The following is a 26569-nucleotide window of genomic DNA, read 5'->3' on the forward strand; positions in this document are numbered from 1 at the left end:
CAGCTAAACAGCTGACATAAATCATACATTAAATAAATAGGAAACAATTTCTATCCAGTTATGAAGTGTTTTCTGTGTGACAAACCTTCCGCGATGTTCTGACAGCCGTGATTTACATACAACGGGTCTGCTAATGTCCGATTCACGACCAAATGACTCATTTGAGCCGAATCATTTTAACGATGGTAATAAGAACTGATCTGTTCAACAATGAACTGAACGAATCAGTTTAATCATTTACTCTAAACACCTCAGAAATGAGAACACAAGTGTGCTTACCTAATTTAGCAAGAGTGGAGAGTAAGATTTATTAGTTTTAACTATCCACAGTATTTCAGCTTATGTATGTTGAATGTGTAGTAAAATAAATAGTCTAAAATCATTTAGTTTAGACTGGAGTGAGGTGAAAACAGAACAAAACTGTTTGTTAGCTAGCGGATCATTTTATTAAATTGTATATGGCAGAAAATGTGGCTATTTGTCAACTGTTAATGCTATTTCTAATATTGATATGATTATATACCAAAACAATTCAACCTGTTGGAACAAAAGAAACATCAAGATAAGAGATCATACATAATATGAGATATAACATAAGATAATAAAGAATGATTGTTTCGTTGCATTTTTTTTTTTAAATGGTGTGTGTGTGTGTGTGTGTGTGTGTGTGTGTGTGTGTGTGTGTCAGCCACCACCAAAGACCATTTTTGTCCCAAAACCCTGCACATGTGAAATATTTGTTAAATCAAACTGTAGTTAATCAAAAAATGCAAGTACAGGGTTTCTTTTCCTTGTTGTTGCACAATAAAGCTGCAGAATAACATTTTCAATTTGTAAATGAAAAATATGTACATATGTAAAATAATTTGCTTAAGCAGCATACTAATGCATATCTGTATGATACATCTTCCACCTCCTGTTATTCACATTCATTTAAGACATAATGGACTGTGTCTGAGATCAATACCTCATCCAGATTAGCATTCTTAGGGAACTTTGAGTTTTAAAATGGGATTGAGCACTTTTCACAAAACAAAACACAAAACTCTGTTAGTGTCAGTTTGGTGTTTGTGTCCACCATAGACTGTAAACAATATGGACACGTCGTCTTCAGTGCCTCCCATTGACGAAAAGTTAAGTGTTATTTGCTTATAGAAGAAAAATATTAATTCCCACAAAGCTGCAGTGCCTTTTGATTATTTGATCAAAACTTCTCTCATGGTACACTTACACACCCACACATACGAGAGAAGTGCCAATCATATGCATATTCCACATTTTATCATAAGTGTGGGGACATGCATTGGTCTCGGTCTTGACTCGGTCTCGGCCTGTCTTGGTCTTGGTCTTGACTCGGTCTCGGCCCTTCAAAGTCTTGGTCTTGTCTTGGTCTCGACCCTTCAAAGTCTTGGTCTTGTCTTGGACTCGGTTTAGGTGGTCTTGACTACAACACTAGCCTTCAATTTAGTTGTAGTTATAAGTCCTTATACTACATTCAAATAATATTTTTATACATGAAGAAAAATATTAAAAATATTTTCATTTTTTATTTTTATGTTTCAGCCTATATATCTTTAAATTAATATCGGTCTAAGTAATTCTGAGTATTCAGCTGTAAACTCTCAAGTGATGCCTTTTTAAATATATATTGGTTATGTGTATATTCAGAATACCGTAAGAGCAGCTGTCTTTATACTATGAGCATGTCTAAAGGCTCTATTTGTCAGATCGGGAGATGACAGGTAAGGGGTTAATTTGTGTTCTGAAGCTGAACAAAGGTCTGACGGAACAATTTACATTGGAAATAGTATTAGTATTTAATAGTTTGTGATAATAGTATTTGACCACAAAAACACCACTGTATGTACTTTTATATAAACACAAGAAAAAATATTTTGGATCAGCTTAGCCATATTTATTTGAAAATTGATTTTGATTTTTCAGTGTAAAAACATTCTTTTGGAGTGAATTTAAAAGTAGAGTTTAGCTATGGCCTGTAGGAATTTCTTCTTTCTTTTTTGTGCTGCGAGCTGCAGGACTTCCTCTGGATTACTGGAGTTTAACTCCGTCTGTCCGATGGCCTTGATCTGTGGTACAATAGATTTACCATCATCAGCTTCACATCTATGTATTAAGCAAATTAGTTTCTTTTGTGATGGCCAAATGCTCCATCTGAGAATCAAGCTACTACTGTACAAATCTTGCATTACAACTGGACTGAAACGATAGATATTGCTAGACATTAAAATGTATACACTATCTGCAATTAATGTTTTAGACACTCAGTGTTGTTACTGTAATTCTTGAATCAATAGAGAAAATAAATCAGCTTACCGCAACTTGTCTTTTGTCAGTCTCACCACGTTTATTGTGAATGTCTGAGGGCAAATGTTACGATTAAACAATGGCTAGAATATAAGGCATGCTGGAAAAAAGGGCTATTCAAAACTTTTGATATTTAAATATGCAGATGTACAGTTCAAGACTGGTAGCCGAGTATGTTATTTTCGTAACCTCTGTTCCCTGAGAGAGGGAACGAGTATTGCATATGGGAAAAACTCAAGAATATGAAGCAAAACTTTATTAATACAGGTATCTATGTAAAGTGCAGTGTAGCTGCACGGCAATAGCACGGCGCGAGTAGCGCTCTGATTGTCCGGGCCGCGGCAACTGCAGGAACCTATTGTGAGGTGGCTGAGAGGAGGGTACCAGTTGTGATGCAGCAGAGAGGGGGGAACCAATGGGGTTCTCTATGGGTTCTCAATGGGGCACTTAAATTAGCATACTGGAGGCTATATAAGACCCTGATTCACCACAGGTGTCAGGATTTAAAAATCGAGTATGTTCCCTATCGAGAGGTTCCTCCTATTGCATATGGGAACACAATGTAAAACGCCATGTGTGCTGACTGACCCAGTATTCCCCTTTGAAATGTGTCAAAAAACCTCTAGAGAGGCCGACATAGGAGCGCTTCATAAGGGGAATGAAAAGAACCGGAAGAGTCGATTAGTTTGAACACTTGATCAGACATAGTCAGATCTATGGTAGAGTGTAATGGTGCTTAAGGACTATTTGTGTATAGGCTGAACACGATAAGCAATCATGTTGCCAGGGTCTAGATAGAGCCTTAGACGGAGAGAAGCCCTGCTTGTAGCGCTGGGACCTCCAATTTGTAGAATCTGAAAAAAGTGGACAGAGAGGCCCAGCCCGCCGCCGCACAGATATCTTCCATGGAAATGCCACGTGACCAAGCCCAAGACGAGACCATGCCTCTAGTGGAGTGGGCTTTAATGCCTATAGGGCAGGTCCGACTGCTTGAAGGGGGCAACGTGCTCTAGATACAATCCCAATGCTCTGACAGGGCAGAGTATGTTCGTGTCCTGTTCTCCCTGAGACACGGGTAATGGAAGCAGTGTAATAACCTGTGCTCTGAAAGGGCTTGATAGTACTTTGGGTATAAAACCATGTTTCGGTTTGAGAACAACCTTGGAGTTGTTGGGCCCGAACTCGAGACAGGACGGACTCACTGAGAGTGTGCGTAAGTCACTCACTCGCTTAACCGAGGCCAAAGCCAGCAGAAACGCGGTTTTGAGTGACAAGAGCTTTAAGCTTGTGGGGTTGAAGTGGCTCGAAGGGGGGGACCCTTCATGGCCTCTAAAACCAAGGCAAGGTCCCAAATAGGGACCGAGGGAGGGCGAGGCGGGTTCAAACGCCTAGCCCCTTTAAGAAAACGTACAATGAGCTGACTTTTTCCTATTGAATGTCAAGCGATCTGAGCGTGGTTAGCTGCAATGACAGCTAAACTTTGAGCGTGGAGGGGGAACGACCCGTGTCCATTAACTCTTGGAGAAAAACAAGCACTTCTGCCACTTTGCATGAGTGTGCGTCGATGTTTTGCGCAGCACCGGTTTGAAAACACTGACCACTTCAGAGCATAGAGCCGCCTGGTCGCGGGGGCTCTAGCTTCCGAAATAGGGTTCATAACTCTGTCAGAGGTTTCCGGATACCCGTTAATGGGCCATTCATGGAGGGCCCATAGTTCGGGACTGGGATGCCAGAACTTCCCCTTCGCCTGAGTGAGGAGGTTCATGAGTCTTGAGTTTATAACTGTGCCCAGAAAAGATATCTTTTGTGTGGGGGACAGTAAGCTTTTGGCGATTTCGCGAGGATTTGTTTCCCAGTCAGCATTTTGAAAGAGCGAGACATCAGAGCTTTGTTCAAATGTCTTAGATCTAGGATGGGCCTGAGCTCTCTGTCCTTCTTCAGAACGAGGAAGTATCGGCTGTAGAAGCCTGACTCACTTGGAGACAGGCGAAGGGGTTCCACAGCTCCCTTCTATAACAGTTTTGAAATCTCTGTGCGAAAGCACGTGACTGACGCCGCTTCTCACCGAGGTCTCGACCATGGCGCAAAAGCACGGGGAAGCTGCGAGCAAACTGTAGCGGAGTAACCCGTTTTATTATATCACAACCCAACTTGATATACCGGGGATGGCCTGCCAGGCCTGAGCCCGAAACGATGGAGCTGGTTGGAGCTGGCGCGGATAAGGGTTGCCTACTAGAGGGAACTCTGCAGCACGGACATTTTGTGTTTGTGACACAGGGGGGGTAGTGCTTGTGTGTGGCGGCGTGCACTGTGCAGTGGGCACCAGAACATTTAAAGCATGAGTGAGAGGGGTATATGAGTGTAGGAGTGCATACTGAGAAGTGGGCACATTTACTACAGAGAAAAAGCTCTTTTTGAGATTTATTTGGGTCGCCGTGATAACGGCGTTTGTGTGCATGCGAGAGCGTTTGACAACTGGCTCGTTGGCTGCAAAGTTGAAGTCAGCAGTCACCTGGGTGCAGGGAACTGGGAGACCGGGAGGGAGAGATGGGGGTCCGGCCGAGATAGGACCTGGCCATCTTCTCTTTCTCTATGTGGCTAGGATGACTTCGGAGGCTCGGGGTTCAACACAAGCTTGGGTCGAGGTCCCCGGCGTTCGGGCTGTCTGCTGAGGTTCATAGAGTGGGAACGTTGCCGTGTTCTAGAAGCCGAGTGAGGCCGAGAAGATGGTGGAGCCGGCTTAGCGGGGCTGAGAGGGCGGAGCCTTTTCTTGATGGCCTGATGAAGAGCTGGAGTGCTTAGGCAAGAAGCATCTCATGGCCTGCGACGCCTTTTGCACTTTGGTGAAACGTTCAGCGAATCCCACCACCAATGGACCGAATAGACCCGGGGTAGAGATGGAGGCTTCCAGGAAGGAGGCTTTATCCGCGTCCATCTCGGTTAAGTTCAGCCAAAGGTGCCGCTCTAAGACTGTCAGGTTTGCCATTTTCTTCCCAGTGGCTTGCGCGGTGGCCTTAGTAGCACAAAGGGCTAAGTCCGTAATGCTGCGAAGTTCCTTCAAAGTTTCGGAGTCGGGGACAGACTCGTCCAAGGAGCGGAGAAGTCTGGCCTGGAACACTTGAAGGACAGCCATGGTATGAAGAGCTGAGGCAGCCTGGCCAGCAGAGGCATATGCTCGGCTGGCAAGAGCAGAGGTGGCAGAGGTGCGTGGCGACAGCCTCTTCTAGGGGGGGAAGAGACTCGTAGCCTTTTTCCTTCGCGCCGTCAACGGTTAAGAGCGCAGGGGAAAAGGAGGACTTTGCACAAGCAGAATGACTTCCATGACTTGGCTAGCTCGTCATGTACTTTAGGGAAGAAAGGCACGGGCTTCTGAGGAGAAGAGAGGTGGCGGCTTTAGAGGTACGACTCGTCCATCTGCTGCGTACTGGCTCTTGGGACTGGGACCACTCAAGCCCGAGGTCTCCCATGGCCTTTGTGAGCACCCGGATCAGCGCCGCATCGATGCTGGTCTTGAAGCTCGTGGCGGTCTGCGTCGAAGCGGGGGGCTCAAAGACAGATTCTGACCACTCGCTGCCGGACGCAGCTGTAGAGAGGCTGTCTTCCTCCTCCTCTGGCAACGGCCCACCGAAGGAAATAGAACAGGCCGCTGCGGAGAAGGTGACTGGCAAGGACGAGGCACGTGGGGAATCATCCGGTGTGCAGTCGCTCGGTTGCTCAGGTGCCCTCTGGTCGCGACACTTCTTCCGGTGCGGCCCAGGGGCAGATGGAGGGACCTGATTGAAGGTGGCGAGGCAAGCCCAAAGGGTCTGCAGCGCCATCTCATCACACTCGGGGCAGCCGCTTTTGGAAAGCACGAGCTGCACGTGATCCCTTCTGAAGCACTTCACGCAGATGATGTGATGGTCGCCGTTGAGGTGTGGGGCTATGCACGGGCAGCAGGAAATGCGAGGCATTTGAAACAATGCCTCACGCTCTTTTAGAAAGTAGTGTGAAAAAGGATATAGCGCCGGATGGTGTAGTTGGAACGGCAGAGATGAAGGCGGGGATGCCTCAGGTTCCGCTGGTTGCTTCTTCTGGAGGTCAGCGATGGTGTCGCTAAACGAGATAAAATCTGACACCTATGGCGAACCAGGGTCTTATATAGCCTTCAGTATGCTAATTTAAGTCCCTTTTTCGGTGGTCTCTCTGGAGCGCCCCATTGGATCGCTCCTCTCAGCCGCCTCACCATAGGTTCCTGCAGTAGCCACGGCCCGGTCAATCAGAACGCTGCTCGCGCCGTGCTATTGCCGTGCAGCGTCACTGCGCTTTACATAGATACCTTTATTAATAAATGTTTGCTTCATATTATCGAGAAAAGGATTTTTTTCCCATACACAATACGAGGAACCTCTCGATAGGGAACTCCTGACTACAGATTTTTGTTGGTCTGGAATGGAGTGTTCTTTAAAAAGGATACATGTCAGATATTCCAGAATCGTCACATCCCAAATGTAGTCATAGAATGAATCCATAGAGTCATGACTGATGGAATAGGGAGAGGGGGGAAAGAATTAAACTTTGTAACTATTTTGTTAAGCGAGGAACTGGAACTGATAAGAATGCATTGTGAGTTCACCTGTTTTGCTCTTGCAGAGCTTTGAATGCAGTCATGTAGTCCACTTCCCTCAGAAACTGGCAGAGAACAGCCACCTACAGTGTACATAAAATCACATCATGAATTACGTAGTACAATTATCTGAAACAAGACATGTTCAAACAAGTTCATGTTACCTGAGTGTGACAGTTCAACAAAGAACAACACTTGATCATTCTCTTCAGAACCTGCAGAGACATTCAGCATGTGTCAGTCCTGACAATATTTCAGTCACATTTTAGAGGGCATTTTATTACCAAGACAAAAGCGCTTTTTAGTTTACAATAGCATTCAGCAAATTTGCAGCACCTGGTCAGTGTAGACATCAGGAGGAACTGGTTTAGTGAAGTAATCTGAGCACACAGTCCCTGCCTGCAGGTAATAATGCATCGCTGCAGAATACTGGTTGGTGACTGAAAAAAAAGAAAGAAAAAAAGTCAAAGGAAGATATGTAAATATGTAAACATAAAATATAATAAAAAATGAAACAGTATAAACTTAAAAAATGCTCTACCTTAAGTAATTTTGAATTACATTTTTGATGAGTTTTTGTATACATCAAACTAAAAGTTTGTCATCTAGTCATACCTTTCTAAATGCTTTCTCTGCATTTAGAACCTGTTCTGTCAAAAAACTAAAAGTACTGTATTAATAATTCTGTTAGCATTAACGCCTATTTAAAGGGTTAGTTCACCCAAAAATGACAATTCAGTCATTAATTAATTACTCACCCTCATGTTGTTCCAAACCCATTAGACTTTCGTTCATCAAGGCCCAGAAGGTTAGTAAAGACATTGTTAAACTAGTCCATGTCAGGTCATCTTTATTTCTATAGCACTTTTACAATGACGATTGTTTCAAAGCAGCTTCACAGTGTTAAACAGGAAAATATTGCAACAAAATGTGATTCGGCTGTATAATCGCTCTGGAGAAAATGGTGATGTCATCAGCTCACTTAAATTTATCATATAGCGATAATGTAGGGGGATCACTGATCATAATTTGTTTTCTGAAGATAAACAAATGTCTTACAGGTTTGGAACGACATGAGGGTGAGTAATCAATGACAGAATGTGACTCCAATGGTCCAACCTTAATTTTATGAAGTGACAAGAATACTTTTTGCACGTAAAAACAAAAAAACAAACAAAAAAAAACAACAACTTTCTGTTCTTAATAGTGCAGTGCAGTTGAGGTTTACAGCAGCCGAAGCTGTTCACGTGAGCACCAAGATGCATGTGTGATGACGACACAGGAGCTGCACTTTTTTTACAACGTAAACTGTGTAGGAGACAGACCCAGGATAGAAAGAAATTGTTGAATAAAGTCATTATTTTTGTTCGTTTTGCACACAAAAATCCACTCTCGTCACTTCATAATTATATTGTTAATTATATTGCTGTCTATGGAGAGATCAGCGAGCTCTTGGATTTCATCAAAAATATCTTAATTTGTGTTCCGACGATGAACGAAGGTATTACAGGTTTTTAACGACAAGAGGGTGAGTAATCAATGACAGAATTTTCATTTTTGGTAAACCAACCCTTTCATTTTCAGAATGAAAACCTATTTTAAAAAGAAAAACATTGCATGCTTTATATAAAAAAAGATTAAACAACACTGAATCACAATGAACTCACCTATTTGAAATATCATGCATCTAACAGATTAGGCTAAGCTTTTAATTATTTGAATGTGAAAAATTATTTGAGTATTATGAGACTTCAGCATTAATATCAGTTCAAATAGTTAAACTATTGATCTATGATCACGTCTATTGGGTTGAGATCTGGTGACCCGGGGGGGCATTTTAAACAGTGAACTCATTGTCATGTTCAAGAAACCAATTTGAAATGATTTGAGGTTTGTGACGTGGTGCATTATCCTGCTGGAAGTAGCCATAAGAGGATGGGTACATGGTGGTCATAAAGAGATGGACATGGTCAGAAACAATGCTCAAGTAGGCCGTGGCATTTAAAGGATGCCCAATTGGTACTAAGGGGCCTAAAGTGTGCCAAGAAAACATCCCCCACACCATTACACCACCACCACCAGCCTGCACAGTGATGGTGTAATGGTGTGGGGGATGTTTTCTTGGCACACTTTAGGCCCCTTAGTACCAATTGGGCATCGTTTAAATGCCACGGCCTACTTGAGCATTGTTTCTGACCATGTCCATCGCTTTATGACCACCATGTACCCATCCTCTTATGGTTACTTCCAGCAGGATAATCCCAATATTGACTTACAGCTGGGATATACTGTGCAGTAATTGGCGAACATTTTGTAGATAAATAAACACAGGTTGTATCTCAACAATTATCTGCACTTGCACAAATGCTTTCAAATATATTTTAAGGTTGCATCGATTAAATTTCGGGAGCATATGCGACCAAAATCGTTGCAATTTTCGAGCCTTGTCAAATGTAAACTTTACTATCACCCAGCTAGCTCTAAACATAAACTGCTAAACATAGACTGCTTAACATAGACAATTAAGCATTAACATGAAACTCTCTAAAGCTGCTTTGAAACAATAAATATTGTTAAAAGTGTTATATGACTTATAATATGAATACTTAAATAATATGACTTGACTTGAAATATTCCCACCATGTTGGATCATAACAGTATGAGTGTAGGGTTTAGTTTTATACATTGCATCTACTTACCAAAGTAAATGTCGGCCTGAGTGCATAGCCATGACTGATTGTTAGGGTTGAGGCTGAGAGCATAGTTAACCAGCTCCTTTAACGTGACGACCACGGCTTCAACATCCACAGACTGTAAACTACATTGAAGCCATAATCATCAGAACATGACACCAGAATTACATTTTACAGATTTACAATTTAACTTTATACATTTTCAAAATATCATTACATATACAGATATAAACAAAGGAGCATTTCTTCATCTAATGGCATTTAATTTGTTGCAACATACTTGGCGAGAGATGAAGGCCATATGGAGATATGCTCAGCTGTCACTTCATTCACTATATCATCCTGGAAAATACAAAACAACATAAGCATAATGACCTGGGAACAATCAAGTCACAGGAATGAGCCTCTCATACAGAATGTCTAGCATATGGAACCAATATTTAGACGCTGACCAGTAAATTTCATAAAGTAAAGCAACATTGTAGATTAGTTCTAGGGTTAGTTCACCAAAAAATCTAAATTGTCATCAACGACTCACCCCCATGTCGTTCCACACCCGTAAGACCTCTGCAGTGGTGGAATGTAACGAAGTACAAATACTTCGTTACTTTACTTAAGTAAATTTTTTACGTATCTGTACTTTACTTAAAGGGGGGGTGAAATGCTGTTTCATGCATACTGATCTTTTTACACTGTTAAAGACTTGGAATCCCATACTAAACATAGACAAAGTTTCAAAAGTTAAGGTGGACGTTTGATGGGAGTATTTCTTTGTCAAAAATACTACTTCCGGTTAGTCATAAGTTTCGGCAAGATTTTTGAGATCATGCGTCCCCTTTGACGTTAATGGGGGCGGAATTTCCTTGTATGGGCCTTACGGACAATTCTACCGGAAGATCGTGAGAGAGAGTGAGGGAGAGAGCGAAAGTAACAGGCTACGCCCATCAAAGCGCTGGCTTGTAGGATGCGCTGAACAGGTGATGTGCACATAATGTCACCAAAAAAGTGCGTTTTTGGTTGCCAGACCAAGACAGTCCTGCACAGATTCCCCAAAACCCCGCGTTAAGGCAACAGTGGATGGAATTTGCTTTTCCGGATCAGCAACTGAGTTGCGCGAATGTTTATATCTGTTCGCTGCATTTCGGTGCCGACTGTTTCATAAACAAGGCCCAGCTCGACACAGGATTTTCCGATCGCCTAATGCTGAAGGATGGAGCAGTCCCAACGTTAGAACCGCAGGCGGTGAGTGAGACTGCTTCAAATGTCTGTGTTTTTGCCAATGCTCATCAAGTAGCCCAAACATGATCACGTATAGTTAATTGATCAATGGAGCATGCGATGTGTAGTGCGTGTACATTTGTTTAGCTGGCCACTATATGTGTAACTTTATGTTTGTGTATTGTAAAAGCACTCCAAACAACAATACACAAAGAGGGGGGAAATATGTTGAACTAAATAAGCACGCTTCTTCATTCAAATGCGCTACTATTACGTGTCTTTCTATGTAAACACTAACTAGCCTGCCGTGCAAAACCAGTCCGCTTACTGTCTACACAAACCACGCGTAAACACACAAACACACGTGCACAACTGCACTTCCCACATGTACACCTTCAAAGACAAAAATACGACGATATAATTCAAGTATAAATATGTAAATAACAAGCCGCTAAGCATATTATATAGTTAGTGTATAACTTGTACCACATAGAGACGTCCTGCTCTAGTCGTTTTTGCTGCTGCTCCTGTTCAACTGCAGCCTCTGGGTCTGATTCCGGATCATAGATGTATGGCTGTATCTGATTAAAAGCCATATTTTTATTTTGAATAAAGTTTTTTTCCCGCTGTTAGGGATGACACAGCTTTACGACGCACTCGACTCAACACAATAGCAGCAGCGAGCACACGTCATTATTTAGCTCCGCTCACACGACACGCCCCCACCCGCTCGGCTTTTTTCGGAAAGACTCGGAACAGCGCATCTTTCTTATATAATTATAAAAAAAAAGGCTTTTCGGAGATATGTAGGATGCAATGCTACTCTATAGGTACTCAAGATTGACATGACACTGACTGAAACTGAGTGTTTCACCCCCGCTTTAAGTAGAATAAATATTGCATACTTTTTACTTTTACTTCGTTACATTTTGCAGCAAATATTTTACTTTCTACTCCACTACATTTCAACAACGTTTCGTTACATTTTCGTTATATTTTCTGATCAGTTTCAGGGCTCGAGATTAAGGCTTGCCTGCAAAATAATATATAATGTACATTAGGCCAATGAACTGACGGTTGCTGTTGAGGCTCGTGCAGCCTCTCGAGGAGAAATGGAAACAAATCAGCCCCGCTCACACAAAGAAACTCAGTAACATACTGCATTAAAAATTCAAAATGTTTAGTTTTTATATTTTATAACAGTTAAAAAAAACATCACATGACACAACCAACGAGTGTAGTTTTTCTGAATACCATCACGACAGAAAATGTGACACTGATTTCATTTGACAGTTCCATAAACAATTAATTAACATCAAGTCACTTACATTTTACTGATTGCTTTATTGCTTTTGTTCTATTTCAGCAGCGAAAATATTTCCAAGATCAGATTTCCACATCCGAACCATAACGTATTGCACAGCAACAGTGCGTTACTGAATCAAAGATTCAATGCCCTATTCATAAATGACTGCCTCATTTATGAACGAATCAGCCGTTTGAACGAATCGACTCAATGACTCTCTCATAAGGATTCACCTGCCGCCATCTACTGGTGGTTTAGTTAACTTTTTTAAGTTAAAACAATCTCATAGCATTATTTAGTGCAGTTGTAATTTTTCAGTGTTAATTATTTAATTTGATTGGTAACAACCCTATTGTATCTTATTCTAATTTAATGTATTAATCAAATTTAAGAATATAAAGGGAAAGCTGAAGCAAAGCCTATATTTAATAAGATTAGGGGAAAATGTCCTTTATAAAAGGTAAAAATATCATAAATATGAAGATCGTGCTGCCGAGTCTGTAGCCATTTTTAAAAAACATCTTAAGACACATCTTTTCCAATTGCACTTTTCCTATTGCACTTGACCAATACAGAATAGCACTTACTGATCATATCTACGTCTCTCATCCGGATTTGTGCCTTCAGGCGGGTATGTTACATAGTTATCATAGCTACCAAAATCCAGTGTTCTGTATTTTGCGTACGTGAGTTTTGCTGTCGATGGCTATTGCTGCGTGTTTAGCTAGAATGCCATACAAAACCAACCCATTGGGCCACTGAATCCGCATTAACGACAACAGTTGGGGCATCAGCCTTAGTCCTAATGGGTTGTTATCATAGCTATCCAAATCCAGTGTTCTGTATTTTCCGTACGTGAGTATTTGTTGTAGCTGGCTATAAAAAAAAAAAAAAAAAAAAAAAAAAAAAAAAGTTGTGTACTGTGCTAATTAATTGAGATTTCTTACAGCTCTTACAGGTTGTTGGCTTTGTTGTTTCGTTGCTTCTATTGCTCTACCCTTTTTTGTAAGTCGCTTTGGATAAAAGCGTCTGCTAAATGATTAAATGTAAATGTAAATGTAAATTTAAATACATCAAAGCTGATAAGAATGTTGCTTCAGAAAAATGACATTTAACTTTGCAGATAACCAGAATTGTAAGTCTAGGCAACAAGAATGTAAACTAGGCAACAGAAAACAATGACATTAACCCAAAACTAACTAAATTAAAATGCCACCGCTCATACTGTTTTCTTCTTTTTAATTATTAGAATTAGACATAAAGAGAATATATTTTTATGCAAGTACTTTTACTTTTAATACTTAAAATACATTTAAAATCAGGTACTTTTTACTTAAGTAGGGTTGTCGTTGTAGTACTTCTACTTTTACTAAAGTAAATATATTTCTGGTTACTTGTACTTTTACTTAAGTACTGAGATTCAGTACTTCCTCCACCACTGGACCTCTGTTCATCTTCAGAGCACAGTTTAAGATATTTTATAGTTAGCCTGAGAGCTTTCCGTCCCTCCACTGAAAATGTATGTACGGTATACTGTCCATGTCCAGAAAGGTAATAAAAACAATCAAAGTAGTCCATGTGACATCAGTGGGTTAGTTTAAAAAAATAAATAAAGCATCGAAAATACATTTTGGTCCAAAAATAACAAAAACTACGACTTTATTCAGCAGTCTTTTCTTCCGGGTTTGTTGTCAATCCGTGTTCACGACTCCGCAGTGACGATGGTGACATAATGCGCTGTTGATGTGTTATCTTTTGCGCCCGTGTATTCAGGTTCAAATAAATATGGCTGAGCAAAAAAATGCAAGTCTTCCTCTGTGTCGAAATCCTTAGACATGTTTGTAAAGGTTGGTTTGTTTACAGATTGCGTCTCCCTCAGACTATAAACGAAGCTCGGACATAGTGATGCTACGTTCGTGATGTTATGAATCTTTTAGGTGAACAACTTGTTCCCATTCACAAAGGTAAATGAGAAAACAAGAAAAGAGGTCTATTGACTCATATTTCTCGTTCACTGAAATTCCTCCCCTCCACAGCAACATGGCGCTATAAGCAGAAAGTACATGCGGAGCTCTGTGGACTGTTTCCTTCTGTCAAAGAATACAAAATCTCAAGCCAAAAGCGTTCGAGTATGAGATGTGATAGAGCATGTGATTTGTTGAATCAGTGAACCCTTTACTGACCAAGATGATTCGAGTCTGACTCTGAACAAGAGCTCTCATTCGCGAACGAATTGAAGGAGTTGGTACATGTCTTTCTGAAGTGAACGAAATGAACCAGTTGTAGAACGATAGTGATAGCGAACAGGTAGAGCTTGGCTAATGTAGATGGCATATTTGCAGCAAAGAAAGAAATGTACACTTTACCATTGTAATTAAAACAGTGTAATAACACAAGCTAATGGTTAAATGATTACTGTACAGAAGTAAAGTGTGTTTGTATTTTTATGTTTGAACAGTTTACTTCTTTGAAATTAAACAAGTTCATTATGTTTGAGTCATGTCATGCACTTCTCTAAAAACTGTACAACAAATAAAAAAATGTGCCAGTATTGCTTAAATACATCTCGCGTCGCGTCAGTAAATAGCATTTTGAGTTACTGAACAAACTTAAATGACTCGCTGTTTTGAGTATGAACAAGAGAGAGAGAGATCTTGTTTGTGAATTAATTAAACAAACTGCTACTTCTCGTTCCTGAACGAAATTAACCACCTCTGAACGAGAGTTTGGAGGATCTCGGAGGTTCGATGTATGGAGGTCTTACGAGTCATTTATGACTATTTTCTTTTTTGGGTGAACTAACCCTTTAACCTTTAACGCTCGCTCATATTGCAGTCTTTTTGACAAATGGCTTCAGAAAAGCATCAGTAACATTATAATCAGTTATAGTCTATTACTGAGCTGATACCGAATTGTCCCATTCTGCATCGCGATGCATCAAGGAAACGATTAATTTTGACACCCCTCTGTACTAGGGCAAAAACTATTGAATTAAGGACTTTTAATGTCCTGTTTTGTCTTGTCCACTGGTTATCACTGTCAATCATTGCAATTTCTGATTTAATCGCATATTTAAATATGGTTATTTATTTATTTATTTATTTATGATTTAATGCCATATCAGCAGCAATGACTATATTCATGGCAATCAGCAAATTTGAAATACCTGGGAATCACCCTGGCAATTATCATTTAAAAAACATATAAAAAAGGTTGCCAATATTGTCAAATTTAATTTGGTAAATTTTAAACATATAAGATCATACCTACCGATGCCTATACCTACCAAGGCCAAGGCAAAGCTTTTTTTGCATGCGATGATATTCTCACATATCTCGTACTGTTTAACTAGCTGGTCGCAAGCTAATAAAACAACATTGCAACCATTGGAGTCACGTTATAAACAGGCATTAAAGACATCGGACCGTAAGGGTAATTTCATCATTGTCACATTATCAAAAAATATAACATGTTTAGGTTTGAAAACTTTAGACATTATGCTGATGCATGTCTTGTCTTTAAGGTACTCCATGGGCTTGCTCCACCATCACTGTGCCAGTTTATAAAACAGAAAGATAAGGTTACTAGAGTAACTAGAGCAACCACCAGAGGGGATTGTATAGTTCAATATAGACAAAGTAGGCTTGGAAACAGCCTTTTCTGTCAGAGCCACAATTTTTTTTGGAATAGTCTTCCCACTGAGTTAAGCGAGTGTAATAGCCTATCCTCTTTTAAAAAATATCTTAAATCCTCGATTAAGAATAATTAGGGGCCAAGCACCGAAGGTGCGGAGGCACCTATTGAAACCGTTGTCGCACTTTCTTCTTCCGCCATGGAGGTCTATGACAGCCCATAGAACCGTTCTAGCCGTTCTATAGAACCGTGCAGGAAAGTTGTAACGATTTGACATTCTGATAGAGGGTAGTCCCAACATTAAATACACCAATTTTGGTGTCTCTAACTCAATCCCTCTAGCGCCACCACCTGTCCAAAGTTGCACTCCTGTTTATGCTAATAACTTTTGAACCTTAAGGGCTAGAAACAAAATTCTAGCAGATTTCTGAGCTCCTGCCAATCTGAAAGCACCCTATGATGTAATTTCCGACATTATATATTTCCTGCCATTTCTAATTTCCCAAAAATCCTACTTTTGCGAACTCGTCATAGACGGTTTGTCCGATTTGCACGAAAATTGAACCAGATCATCATCAGCGTCGACAAAAAGTTATGGAATTCAAGTTGATTCGTCAAATCGTTTACGTTAAATGCGCATACAAATTTTACGTAGCGCTTGCGAAAACAGACGTACGGCTGTATCTCCGCAATGCTTTATCGTATTCAGACCAAACTTGGTACATGTTGGCACAAGCATGTCTTGAGGCAACCTGCTGCGTTTCGGGGCAGCGTCTGGCTATTTTTTCTTTTTTTTGCTGAACCATTTGTCCAAAAATCACAAAAGTGGTCTCGTCAGATTCGAGACGTCATGCCGAGTCGACTGATATCCAATTTTACCATGTCGGCCATTTTGGCTGTCGGCCATCTTGAATTATGTGCCAAAATGCTGTATTTTATGAACGCATGAACGGATTGTTACGAAACTCGGTATGGGTCATCACCACGATGCCCTGAAGTAGCCTGATAAGTTTCGAAACAGCGCCCCCTAGTGGAGATTTTTTTTAAAAAAGTGCTTATAACTTTGGGTGTGGTTGACATTTTCACGGGACTCATCTCCTTAGACTCCAGAATCGTTGCCGAGTCCAACAACAACACACTTGCCAGGTTTCGGCGTATGGTTTGTGCACCATTGTAATTTAGCGCTTTAAGAAAATTAGCTGGTCCGATCGAGACGAAACCAGCGTCAGAAGTTCGGAAACATACGTCGCTAGGCACAGTCGCGAGGCCAAATCTCAAAATTTTGATAGTAAGGGGTAGTAAAATCCAATCAAAGTCAGGCGTCAGGCTGAAACCCTATTGGAACTGTAAGACTGAAAATACTAGTATATGCCGAAATGTCTGAATGAGGAACAAGGACTCTCTGAGAAAATAAAGGAAATTAACATCTGAACTGTCCCTCACACACCACTGGAGACGCAAGTCTCACCTCACTATCAGCTAATCTACATCTTTCCCTTTTGACCCACTCTCCCCCAATTCCTTCCCTCTTTCATGCTGAGATCACTGAAAACACACACACAATCTCTATATTACAATGTCAATCCACACGTTACAGTATTATATGTGTTTGGTATCGTTTGACATGTCTCAGTGCGACTGGTACAAAGATCTCATCCTCACAGAAGTTAACCAAAAGATAATCAATGTTTTAAGAGTTTAAAGATATCTTGTCTTAGTTTGGAGGGTGTGGCTTTCAGCCATTTGGCCTTTGCATCAATACAAGTCTTGATCAATGCAAATTCCTATTGTGAACTTGTGTTTACATTTGAAAGAGTTTGTACATTTGTTTCTGGGTATTTAAGGAAATGTTGCAAAGAGCTCAGGGCTTGACACTTTAAACCGGTCAGCCCGTAATGCTGGATGTCTCAAGATAGCCAGCATTATGTAGTTTTCAGAAGTCAGGTATACATTTCATTCTTTACTTCAGAGTATTTGATGTTATATATGGATTACCTTTGAATTGACTATGTAATTGGCTTGATACATTTACCTGACTGTTAAATAAATTGTTACACTTTGATTGATTCTGACTTGCTCTGGAATTATTCAGGTTGGGTATAATTTCAACAAAGGGTTAAACGGAATAATTAAATGTGTACGTAAACTATTAAAAATGAATGACCAAATAAATTGGCATTCTAACCTAAATTCTAAATTATAATTATATGGAGTCAGATAACGAGGAATTGGAATAAAATCCCCTTTTCCCCGCTGAAAAGACGAATGCGCAGCGACCTTCACCCGCCGATCGTTAGCCTTCATTGGGACGATTTGGGCGGCCTTACAGAACTATTCATTTCCCCATGATTAGGGCTGGGACAACTCACGAGACATCGATGGCGTCGACGCAAAAAATACGTCGATGCAAAATATGCGCGTCGATTCGTCAGACTCAAAATAAAGATGGCAGCGCCGGAGAGTAGTAGCAACCATAGATATACATAAAGTATATTATGTAATTATGTATATTATTTATTATGTATATCTATGGTAGCAACACGAGTGGCTCCTCGGACTTTCAGAAGTGCAAGGCTTGCGGGTTGGCCACAGTCTATGGGGTTGGCGCGCGGTGCGCACGGAGCATCACAGGCATGCGCGTCTGTGTTAAGAGCGCTTGCTCCGTGCGCGCACGCGTTTTGTTGTCATGGCTACATAAACAAATTTCTGCACACAGGAAGACAGATGTTTTGGTAATATTTTATGTATTTTAATCACAAAAACAAACGTTTGCATCAAGTGAAAGCATCGGGCACATTAGCTACCTACATAATAAGCTGTTTTAAATGTAAAATGTTCAATGTCTAATCGCGCTGATGTGACCGAGGGTATCCATCCTCTAAGTGAGCAGTTTCTTCCCAGGACTATTCCTGTTTTCAGCGGAATATTGGCGCCCATAAAGCACTCTACATGCTGCTGCTATTGATGCGGAGGGAAGCCCTATTCCTAATGTTAAACATAAATAGCCTACTGATACAGCAAAGCCAATGTCGGCAGTAGCCACATATCTATGGTATTGACGGCAAAATAGGCTACAGAATATTTCATTCTGTGTTGACAGTTGCAATATTTCAAAATCGATAATTGACGTTTTTTATTATTACAATTAGGCCTATATCTGCATTTATGTAAACCTACAGACTTTTAAACATGAAAATGTAATTTAATATCATGTATTCATGTCAAAATGATATATAAACATGTTTGCCTGGAGACACTCCCAACACAAGTGAAATATAGGCGCTCTTCTATTTCTAGCATGCACGCGTTTTCCGCGCGTCACAGGCAGTGTGCAAACTCCAACCTGTTAACATGGGAGCCGAAACAAAAACAGACACACCACGCAGCCGAGACGCTCACGCTTGCAGTGTGTCCCCGGATTTGATTAACCAACTTGTTGATATTTGATCGATGGGCATAGCCTGTAGGCTGGGTTGCATACATATAAAAATCGTATAATGTGTTTCTTTGTTGTAGGTTTATACTTATTTATTTGTGTGTGTGTGTGTGTGTGTGTGTGTGTGTAGCCTACTTTATGTTTTCAAGGTTTTATTGAATGCATTGCTATTGTATAGTCTTACTTTGGAATTTTAAGAGCAATAAACATATATTGCAATGTTAAGGAATTTGTTTTTTCATTCAGATAATTAAATCAACATTAATGGGGAGATAATCGGTAATCGAATCGAATCATAACTGAATCGGACAGGAAAAATTAACCGTTAGATTAATCGGTGCACCGGAAAAATTATCGCTAGATTAATCGTTTAAAAATAATCGTTTATCCCAGCCCTACCCATGATGCATCATTTTCCAGCTAAAACTGCTCGGGCAGACCAAACCGTAAGAGACTTGAAACTTTCAGGGCTGGTAGTACTCACAACCACTGCAGACGTCACCAAAGCCCGCCCCAATCGGCCTAACGGGGGCGCTACAGTGATCAAAAGTACGAAACTGCGACCAAAAGTACGTAACTGCTCATAACTCCTCAACCGTAAGGCGTAGCCTGAGTGTCTTATATCGCTGGAATCCTTGGCTCGAGACAGACAAAATGCATGCCTCAGATTTGCTCGCCCTTCAGGCGCCAATTTCAATATATTTAAGTTTTTTTGTAAAACCTACTTTTGCAAATTACTCCCAGCTTATTTGACTGATCGGAACCAAACCACTGCAGAAATGTTCTCTGGAGAGAGACTATCAATAATTATCACAAAAAAAAAAAAACCATTTTGATTCATGGTCGCTAAGGGGAGCCAAAATGTTTGATGTGACCGGGACCTTATTTAATAAAATGGCTATAACTTGTAAACAGAACAAGATATTTCCGCCAAATTAAGGTCACATGTGAGGGAGATCAGTCTGAGATCACATGAAAAAAAATCGCAACGATTGATCACTTGGAGGAGCTATAACAGGGGAAAAACACATGAAACTGGCAATATACGCACAAAAACATTAGTCAGATGAAAATGGGAATTCATTGTCTTTATCCTGGGCTCCATGATAGTCTATGAGGACACTGGCGTATCGCAAACCCAGTATACTTCATTGGCGCAATGCCCTGAAGGAGCATGAGAATTTTCAAGCCAGTGTTTTTCACAGTATTCACTTCCTTAGACTCCTGAATCCTTGCCGAGTCCAATAATACCAAACATTCCCTGTTTCACCTTATGGTTTGTAAAAAGGTGTAGTTTCGCACATAAAAACCTTTGCGAATGTAGGAAACAGTCCAATTAAAACAAAACCACAATAGGAAATTCTGAATACTTACATAGGTCAATAGCTAAACAATAATGACCAAAACAAAGCCAACATTTTGGAAGAAAAAAATATCCAATCAATGCAGCGCATGCTCTCATAAATATATTTTGCTATAACTTTAAAAGAAAATTAGATATTTACAACACATTTGACATATATGTATGGACCCTTTGAGGACTCCTAAAAAAGCTATGATATGTCATAACTGTCAAAAAACATTTTTCCTTAGTTAAATTACCCATGAATGCTCTTTCCCATCTATGATATAAGTTTATTTGTTTATTTGGATCCCCATTAGCCAATACCTAGGCAGTGGCTCTTCCTGAGGTCCCAAAAAGTAAAAAATACAAAACTACATTAAAGCTGCAAGAGGAATGAAAGGGTCCTAGCAACTGTGCCACCATTACCTTGTGGTTGTAGGAACACACACAGAGCAAGGTGGGCAATATGCATTTAAGTATATAAAAATAGGAGGACTATATCAATCATTTGTATTTGCCACACTTCCTGCTACTGGGCTGTACTCTGATCAGAGGGTGGACCTGTGCCAGGACATGACCAATGCATCCCTGAAATGTCTGAAGAGTGTGTGTCAATTAAACTCTGCCCTGTAAATGCAGACTCGAAAAGACTTCCTTATAAACCTGTCTCTGGCACGACATCTATCAAATAATCTTACGAATATCTATTTATCTAATATGACTTCTGAACTGTAATGTTGCCAGTTTAAAAGGTAAAAAAGAATCATACACTGTTATACGCAAAATAATAACCATACACTGTTTGTTCGTTGGCCAGAGGAGAACTGGCACCCCGACTAAGCCTGGTTTTTCCCAAGATTTTTTTTCCTCCATCCTGGCCCTGAAGGAATTTTGGTTCCTTGCCACCATTGCCTTTGGCTTGGCTTGCTCAGTTGCACCTACATTTCAACTATATTACCGATCTGCCCGCATTGACACTACATGATAACTGAAATTAGCTGGATAACATCACCGTTTTCAACAGAGCAGTTGTACAAAATCTGTTGCATTAGTTTCCTGTTCACACTGTGAAGCTGCTTTGAAACTGGACTTGTTTAAAGTGCTATATAAATAAAGGCGACTTGAATTGACCAGCTAGTGGCACTATGAATAACTAAAATTTTGCCGAAACATCAGACTTTGTCAGGATACCACGGACACGACGTTCAACAAGATCTTTGAAATTTAACATCACTAAGGCTTATAACTATTAGACTTACCAAATATGATGTTGTTTTGGTTCAATCTTAATAAGCAGTTAATCACAGTTTACTCTTGCCCAGTGATGGGAATAACGGCATTATAGATAAACAGCGTTACTAATGGCGCTGATATTTTCAGTAACAAGTAATCAAACGAATTACTGTTTCCCCCGTTACAACGCCGTTACCGTTACTGAGAATAAAATGTAGCGTTACTATAATTACGCTCACTGAAGCGGTTTTCATCAGAACAGGCGCGCACTCTGTCAGCAGACCTGCAGCTGTGTGTGTGTGTGTGTGTGTGTGTGTGTGTGTGTGTGTGTGTGTGTGTGTGTATGTGTGTGTGTGTGAGACACGCACGCGACCAGTTACCAGGAGTCAGAGCGATGGCATGTCCAATGACTTCAAAGGTAGCTTTCGCAAACTGGAAGTATAAGCACTACTTTTCCCTCGTTGAGGAGAAAGGTAAGAATGTTTATGTAACAAGCAACTTGCCCAGGAAGAGTCTCTCCTCGTCGGTGAACGGAATTTATAACGTGATCTCCACTACCAAAGAATCAGACAGAGCCACGACATTAAAGACACCAAAGCTAGGTTCTCTCGAGAAAGTGGGTAAGCCCACCATACAAACAAGACTTGAGAGCATTTCTTGTTAATTAAACTATTTACTCTTGTAAGACAATACTTCAAGCAGGCTACAGTATGTTTACCAGTTGTGTGACAGTTTTAGAATTTTAATGAGCACTACAAAGAGTATATTTAAATTAGGCTAATATATTATTTATTATTATAATTTTCTATTTTTGGTATACTTTTCTTAAAGAGCATAATTTATTTTTGATTTATTTGATGGCCAGTTGGGGTCTGTGCAATAAATACTGCAGTTCTAAACAATCTATTTTGTTTTATTGTTCCACTATTGTACTGATATTTACAATAATGTATTGAATTTGATAGGTGTCCCCACAGCAACATTAAAATAGTGTAGATCAAGGTACAGTTTTACAATAATAATTTATTCTATTTAGTGTCCATTTCATTCATTTAACATTTAATATTGGGGCATCCAAGTTATTTTACATATTTGAACATTTAAAAAAAGTTATAAACACTTGTCTGTTCTACTAATTTCAACTGACTTGTGAAAACTGGTTAAAAAAATATCAAAATTATATGACTTATAGCAACTTTTTTTCTGTACAATAACGAAAATAGTTACTTTCCCTGGTAACGAGTTACTTTTATTATAGAGTAATTTAGTTACTAACTCGGTTACTTTTTGGAACAAGTAGTGAGTAACTATAACTAATTACTTTTTTAAAGTAACATTCCCAACACTGCTCTTGCCCACAGGTGACAATATAACTGACTAAATATTGACATGTAGACCACCATCAGTGCTCGGGCCCTAATTAAATCAACAACAATAAAATGAAACATACAAATCCCATTAAATGTCCCTTCCTTTTAAAACTCATTTTACTTATTAAAATATGTGATATATCTAGTAGTTCATTCCATATTTTCATTCCGATCGAGACAAAACCAGCGCCAGAAGTTCGGAAACATAGGTTGATCGCTATACGCTAATGCCCAAATGTCAAAATATTGATAGTAAGGGGTAGTAAAATCCAATCAAAGTCAGGTGTCAGTCATTTTTTAAGTGTTTTTTCATACAACTGTTTATAACTCCAAAACAAAATGAGATATTTTCACCAAACTCGACACACATATGTATGGGCTCACTCTGAGGACATAAAAATTGGTGGGATTGTGCCTCTTGGTGGCGCTATAATAGAACAAAACATGAAATTCCCATTGACTTCAATGCAGTATTAGGGTATAAAATGCTAATGCTATACTTTACGAATTAGGGCTGCACGTTTTCAAGTTTTTCATTAACCGTTAACCGAGGCCCTTAGAGGTTAATACTCGGTTAACCATAGTGTGCGTCAGGGTTATTTTTAGCTTATTAATTTGACGACCACCATCTCCGTAGTGAACGCGCCTATATAGAGAAATGCACACCATGGATTACATAATCAGAGAGTAGCCTATTTCTTTTCGTTTTAAATTGTTAAAAGACATTTCAAGTTTCTTACGATCTATTTCATGTCTGCGAGGCGTACGCTGAGTTTCGTTAAATTAGGATGAGATGCGCTCCAGTTCACGAGCAATGCGAGTGGCCGCGAGGGCGCCTGCATGATTAGGGCATGTAGTAAAATATGCAGCCGAGAATGATTCACACAGACACAGCGTTTGACTCGCGCGGCTGAACCTCTCCCGGCAGAGTTCAAGCATCTGTGGACTCGTCCCTTCAGCTCTGGCCATCTTGCTTTCAGTCCGCGATTAGCTTTTTTGTTTTCTTCATTACAGTTAAAGTAACGTCTGCTTTTCTCTAGTCATTCACAAGTTTCTCACTTCAAACTTTCTTTCTTCTGATCCGTTATGCACAGCGCGCGCGGCTCCCGCTCTGCTTCTGCCCTAATGCGACTTTTAGTCCAGTGCGAGGTATGTTATTTTCCTCTTCATGACGCATATTTTAACTGATGCGACTCATAGTCCGGAGCAACTTATAGCCTGAAAAATGCGGTAAGCACTGCATTGCAATACTTGCATTTTGCCCCGTCACTCTCATTTTTAAAGTGCTCCCACGCTTTCTTTGCCCGCTTAGAAAGCTGGTCATGACGACTTCTTGTGGATATTACAAATGTCTGGGAGCGCTCTGGCAGTCTCTAGGGGTGCAAACATATATTACAACTAAATTCAAAGCACGTCATTGACGCCCCTTAACCGAGCAAAATGTTTCACTCGGTTACGCAATTTTTAACGGTTAATCGGTCAATCGGTTAACCATGGACACCCCTATTACGAATGCATTAGTGTATAATTACAAAACTCAGTATGCGTCTACTGCTCCATGCCCTGAAGGTACTCAACAAGTTTTCGGGCAGCGCCACCTTGTTAACAAATGTTCTAATAAAGTGTACAAAAATGCTAATAACTTTTTATTCAATTATTGTATTGTAATGAGACTGGTCATAATACATTCATTGGCTCCTGTCGAGAACATAGATACCAATTTTGTCCATATTTGGCAAACCTCTCTGCCCTCTATCTTGTTTTTGGTTAAAAACCTACTTTTTCAAACTCGTCCTAGACCGTTTGCCCAGTTTTGACCAAAATTTAATCGTATCGTCTTCAGACCATGTCAACAAATAATTATGGATTTCGTGTTGATAGACAAAACAGTTGTCATATACCACAGCAACGCAGTTGACCTATGATGCAAAAAAATACTCTTGAGACTATCTCTGCAATGGTTTGACATATTGACACCAAACTTTGCATGTGTCATTGCCACCTCAGTCTGACTACACTACATCAGTTTCGTAACAGTGCCACCTTTTGGTCGAAAGTGATAAACCATTATTATTGACTGCATTTAAAAGTGTACTGCTATTTTGCCTAAAATCAACTTAATAGGTCTTTAATGGCTCATTGTTGCAGTTGGTTTGAGACTTCCAGCCATGCTGGCATGTCTTGTCTTCTTCTTTGCGCTTGGCCCCGATAATGGCTGCTTGCAGCTATATTTACAATTGTAACCACACACCAAATACTTAAGCCCATAAATACACTTTGCTTAAATATATTATTGTGTTTGTTTGTTTGTGTATTTTGTCTATTTGAGTGTCTTCTTACATTGTTTTAAAAGTTCTTCTGTATTTATTACATTGCTACTGCATTTGTTAAATCTTATATGTATTTTTGACTTTTTTATTTTAGGGTGCCTATACGATCTGGCTGGGGACAACAGATGGAAATTAGCACTTGTAGCTAACTATGGCTTGTTAGCTGGCTTGATACTCAACAGCAAGTAACCTGTTGTTGATCAATGAACATTGTCCCTATCAAATAAAGACAAATCAAAGCAGTATCACTTCACTACCATTGTTTACAATAATTTAACAATTTTATCTTAAAAACAATCACTATACAAAATCAGGCATATATATTGAAAGGGGAATTCTGAAATACACTGCCGCTTATATACCTGTATAAATTTATATCCTAAATAACTTTATAATCAAAACTTTAATCAATATTTACCTTCCGATATTATTATAATGATTCTATCCAGTTATGATTTTGCTTTTAGTTTCTTGTTTTCTAAAGTGTATATTTGGTCTCTGAGGAGTGACTGAGGGCCTGGCCTAGGGATGTGTGATGTAGGGCTGGGCGATATGTTAAATTTTGGGGGGCGATAATCGCCTTCAAAAAATATTGCGATATCCGATATCATCATCTACTCCGCACTCCCCTGCGCGCCACAAAATTTTCCTGGCATAAAATGGAGGACAACGCTTAATATCCAAGAAAAGATTGTACTCCCCTGCCACAAAGATGTACATCAGTAATTTGGCAGTATTATGGATTTAAACCAAATGCAAATGGTGAACCAGTGGATCCAACAGAGGTTATCTGCAGGCTGTGCAAAAAAAAGAAGAAAAAAAAGAATAAGTGAACCACTAATCTCCGCAGCCATATCCACGTACACTACCCAGCAGTAGGGGCCTCATTTGAGCCGCGCTCTGCAGCCGCTTCTGCAGCAATGACACCATAAATGTCAATTAGAGCTTAGATCGTGCTCAAAAAATCAAGCCCGACCCTACCGGAGCTTGTGCTCGTTGTGTCCGAGCCTTGCCCGGCCCGGCCCATTAACTGTAATTATGAGAACGAGCATGTAATGAGCGAAGCGGACCGGT

At 40.1% G+C, this 26569-nt stretch overlaps 1 protein-coding gene across 3 annotated transcripts in view; it reads right to left on the reverse strand.

The window, feature by feature from the left end:
* Positions 1-1893: 1893 nt before the first annotated feature.
* ints8 (integrator complex subunit 8) overlaps positions 1894-26569 on the reverse strand; it is a 170438-nt gene continuing 145762 nt past the window's right edge. For all 3 annotated transcript variants that reach the window (XM_067426379.1, XM_067426378.1, XM_067426381.1), the window contains 8 exons: positions 9905-9966; positions 9631-9749; positions 7268-7371; positions 7096-7146; positions 6941-7014; positions 6782-6846; positions 2335-2378; positions 1894-2087 (listed from right to left, as the gene is read on the reverse strand). In XM_067426379.1, coding sequence (XP_067282480.1) covers positions 1971-2087; positions 2335-2378; positions 6782-6846; positions 6941-7014; positions 7096-7146; positions 7268-7371; positions 9631-9749; positions 9905-9966 — 636 coding nt within the window. In that variant the 3' untranslated portion in view covers positions 1894-1970. The remainder of the gene's footprint in view (positions 2088-2334; positions 2379-6781; positions 6847-6940; positions 7015-7095; positions 7147-7267; positions 7372-9630; positions 9750-9904; positions 9967-26569) is intronic.

Source organism: Pseudorasbora parva, chromosome 19, assembly GCF_024679245.1.
Source record: "Pseudorasbora parva isolate DD20220531a chromosome 19, ASM2467924v1, whole genome shotgun sequence".
Classification (NCBI taxonomy): domain Eukaryota; kingdom Metazoa; phylum Chordata; class Actinopteri; order Cypriniformes; family Gobionidae; genus Pseudorasbora; species Pseudorasbora parva.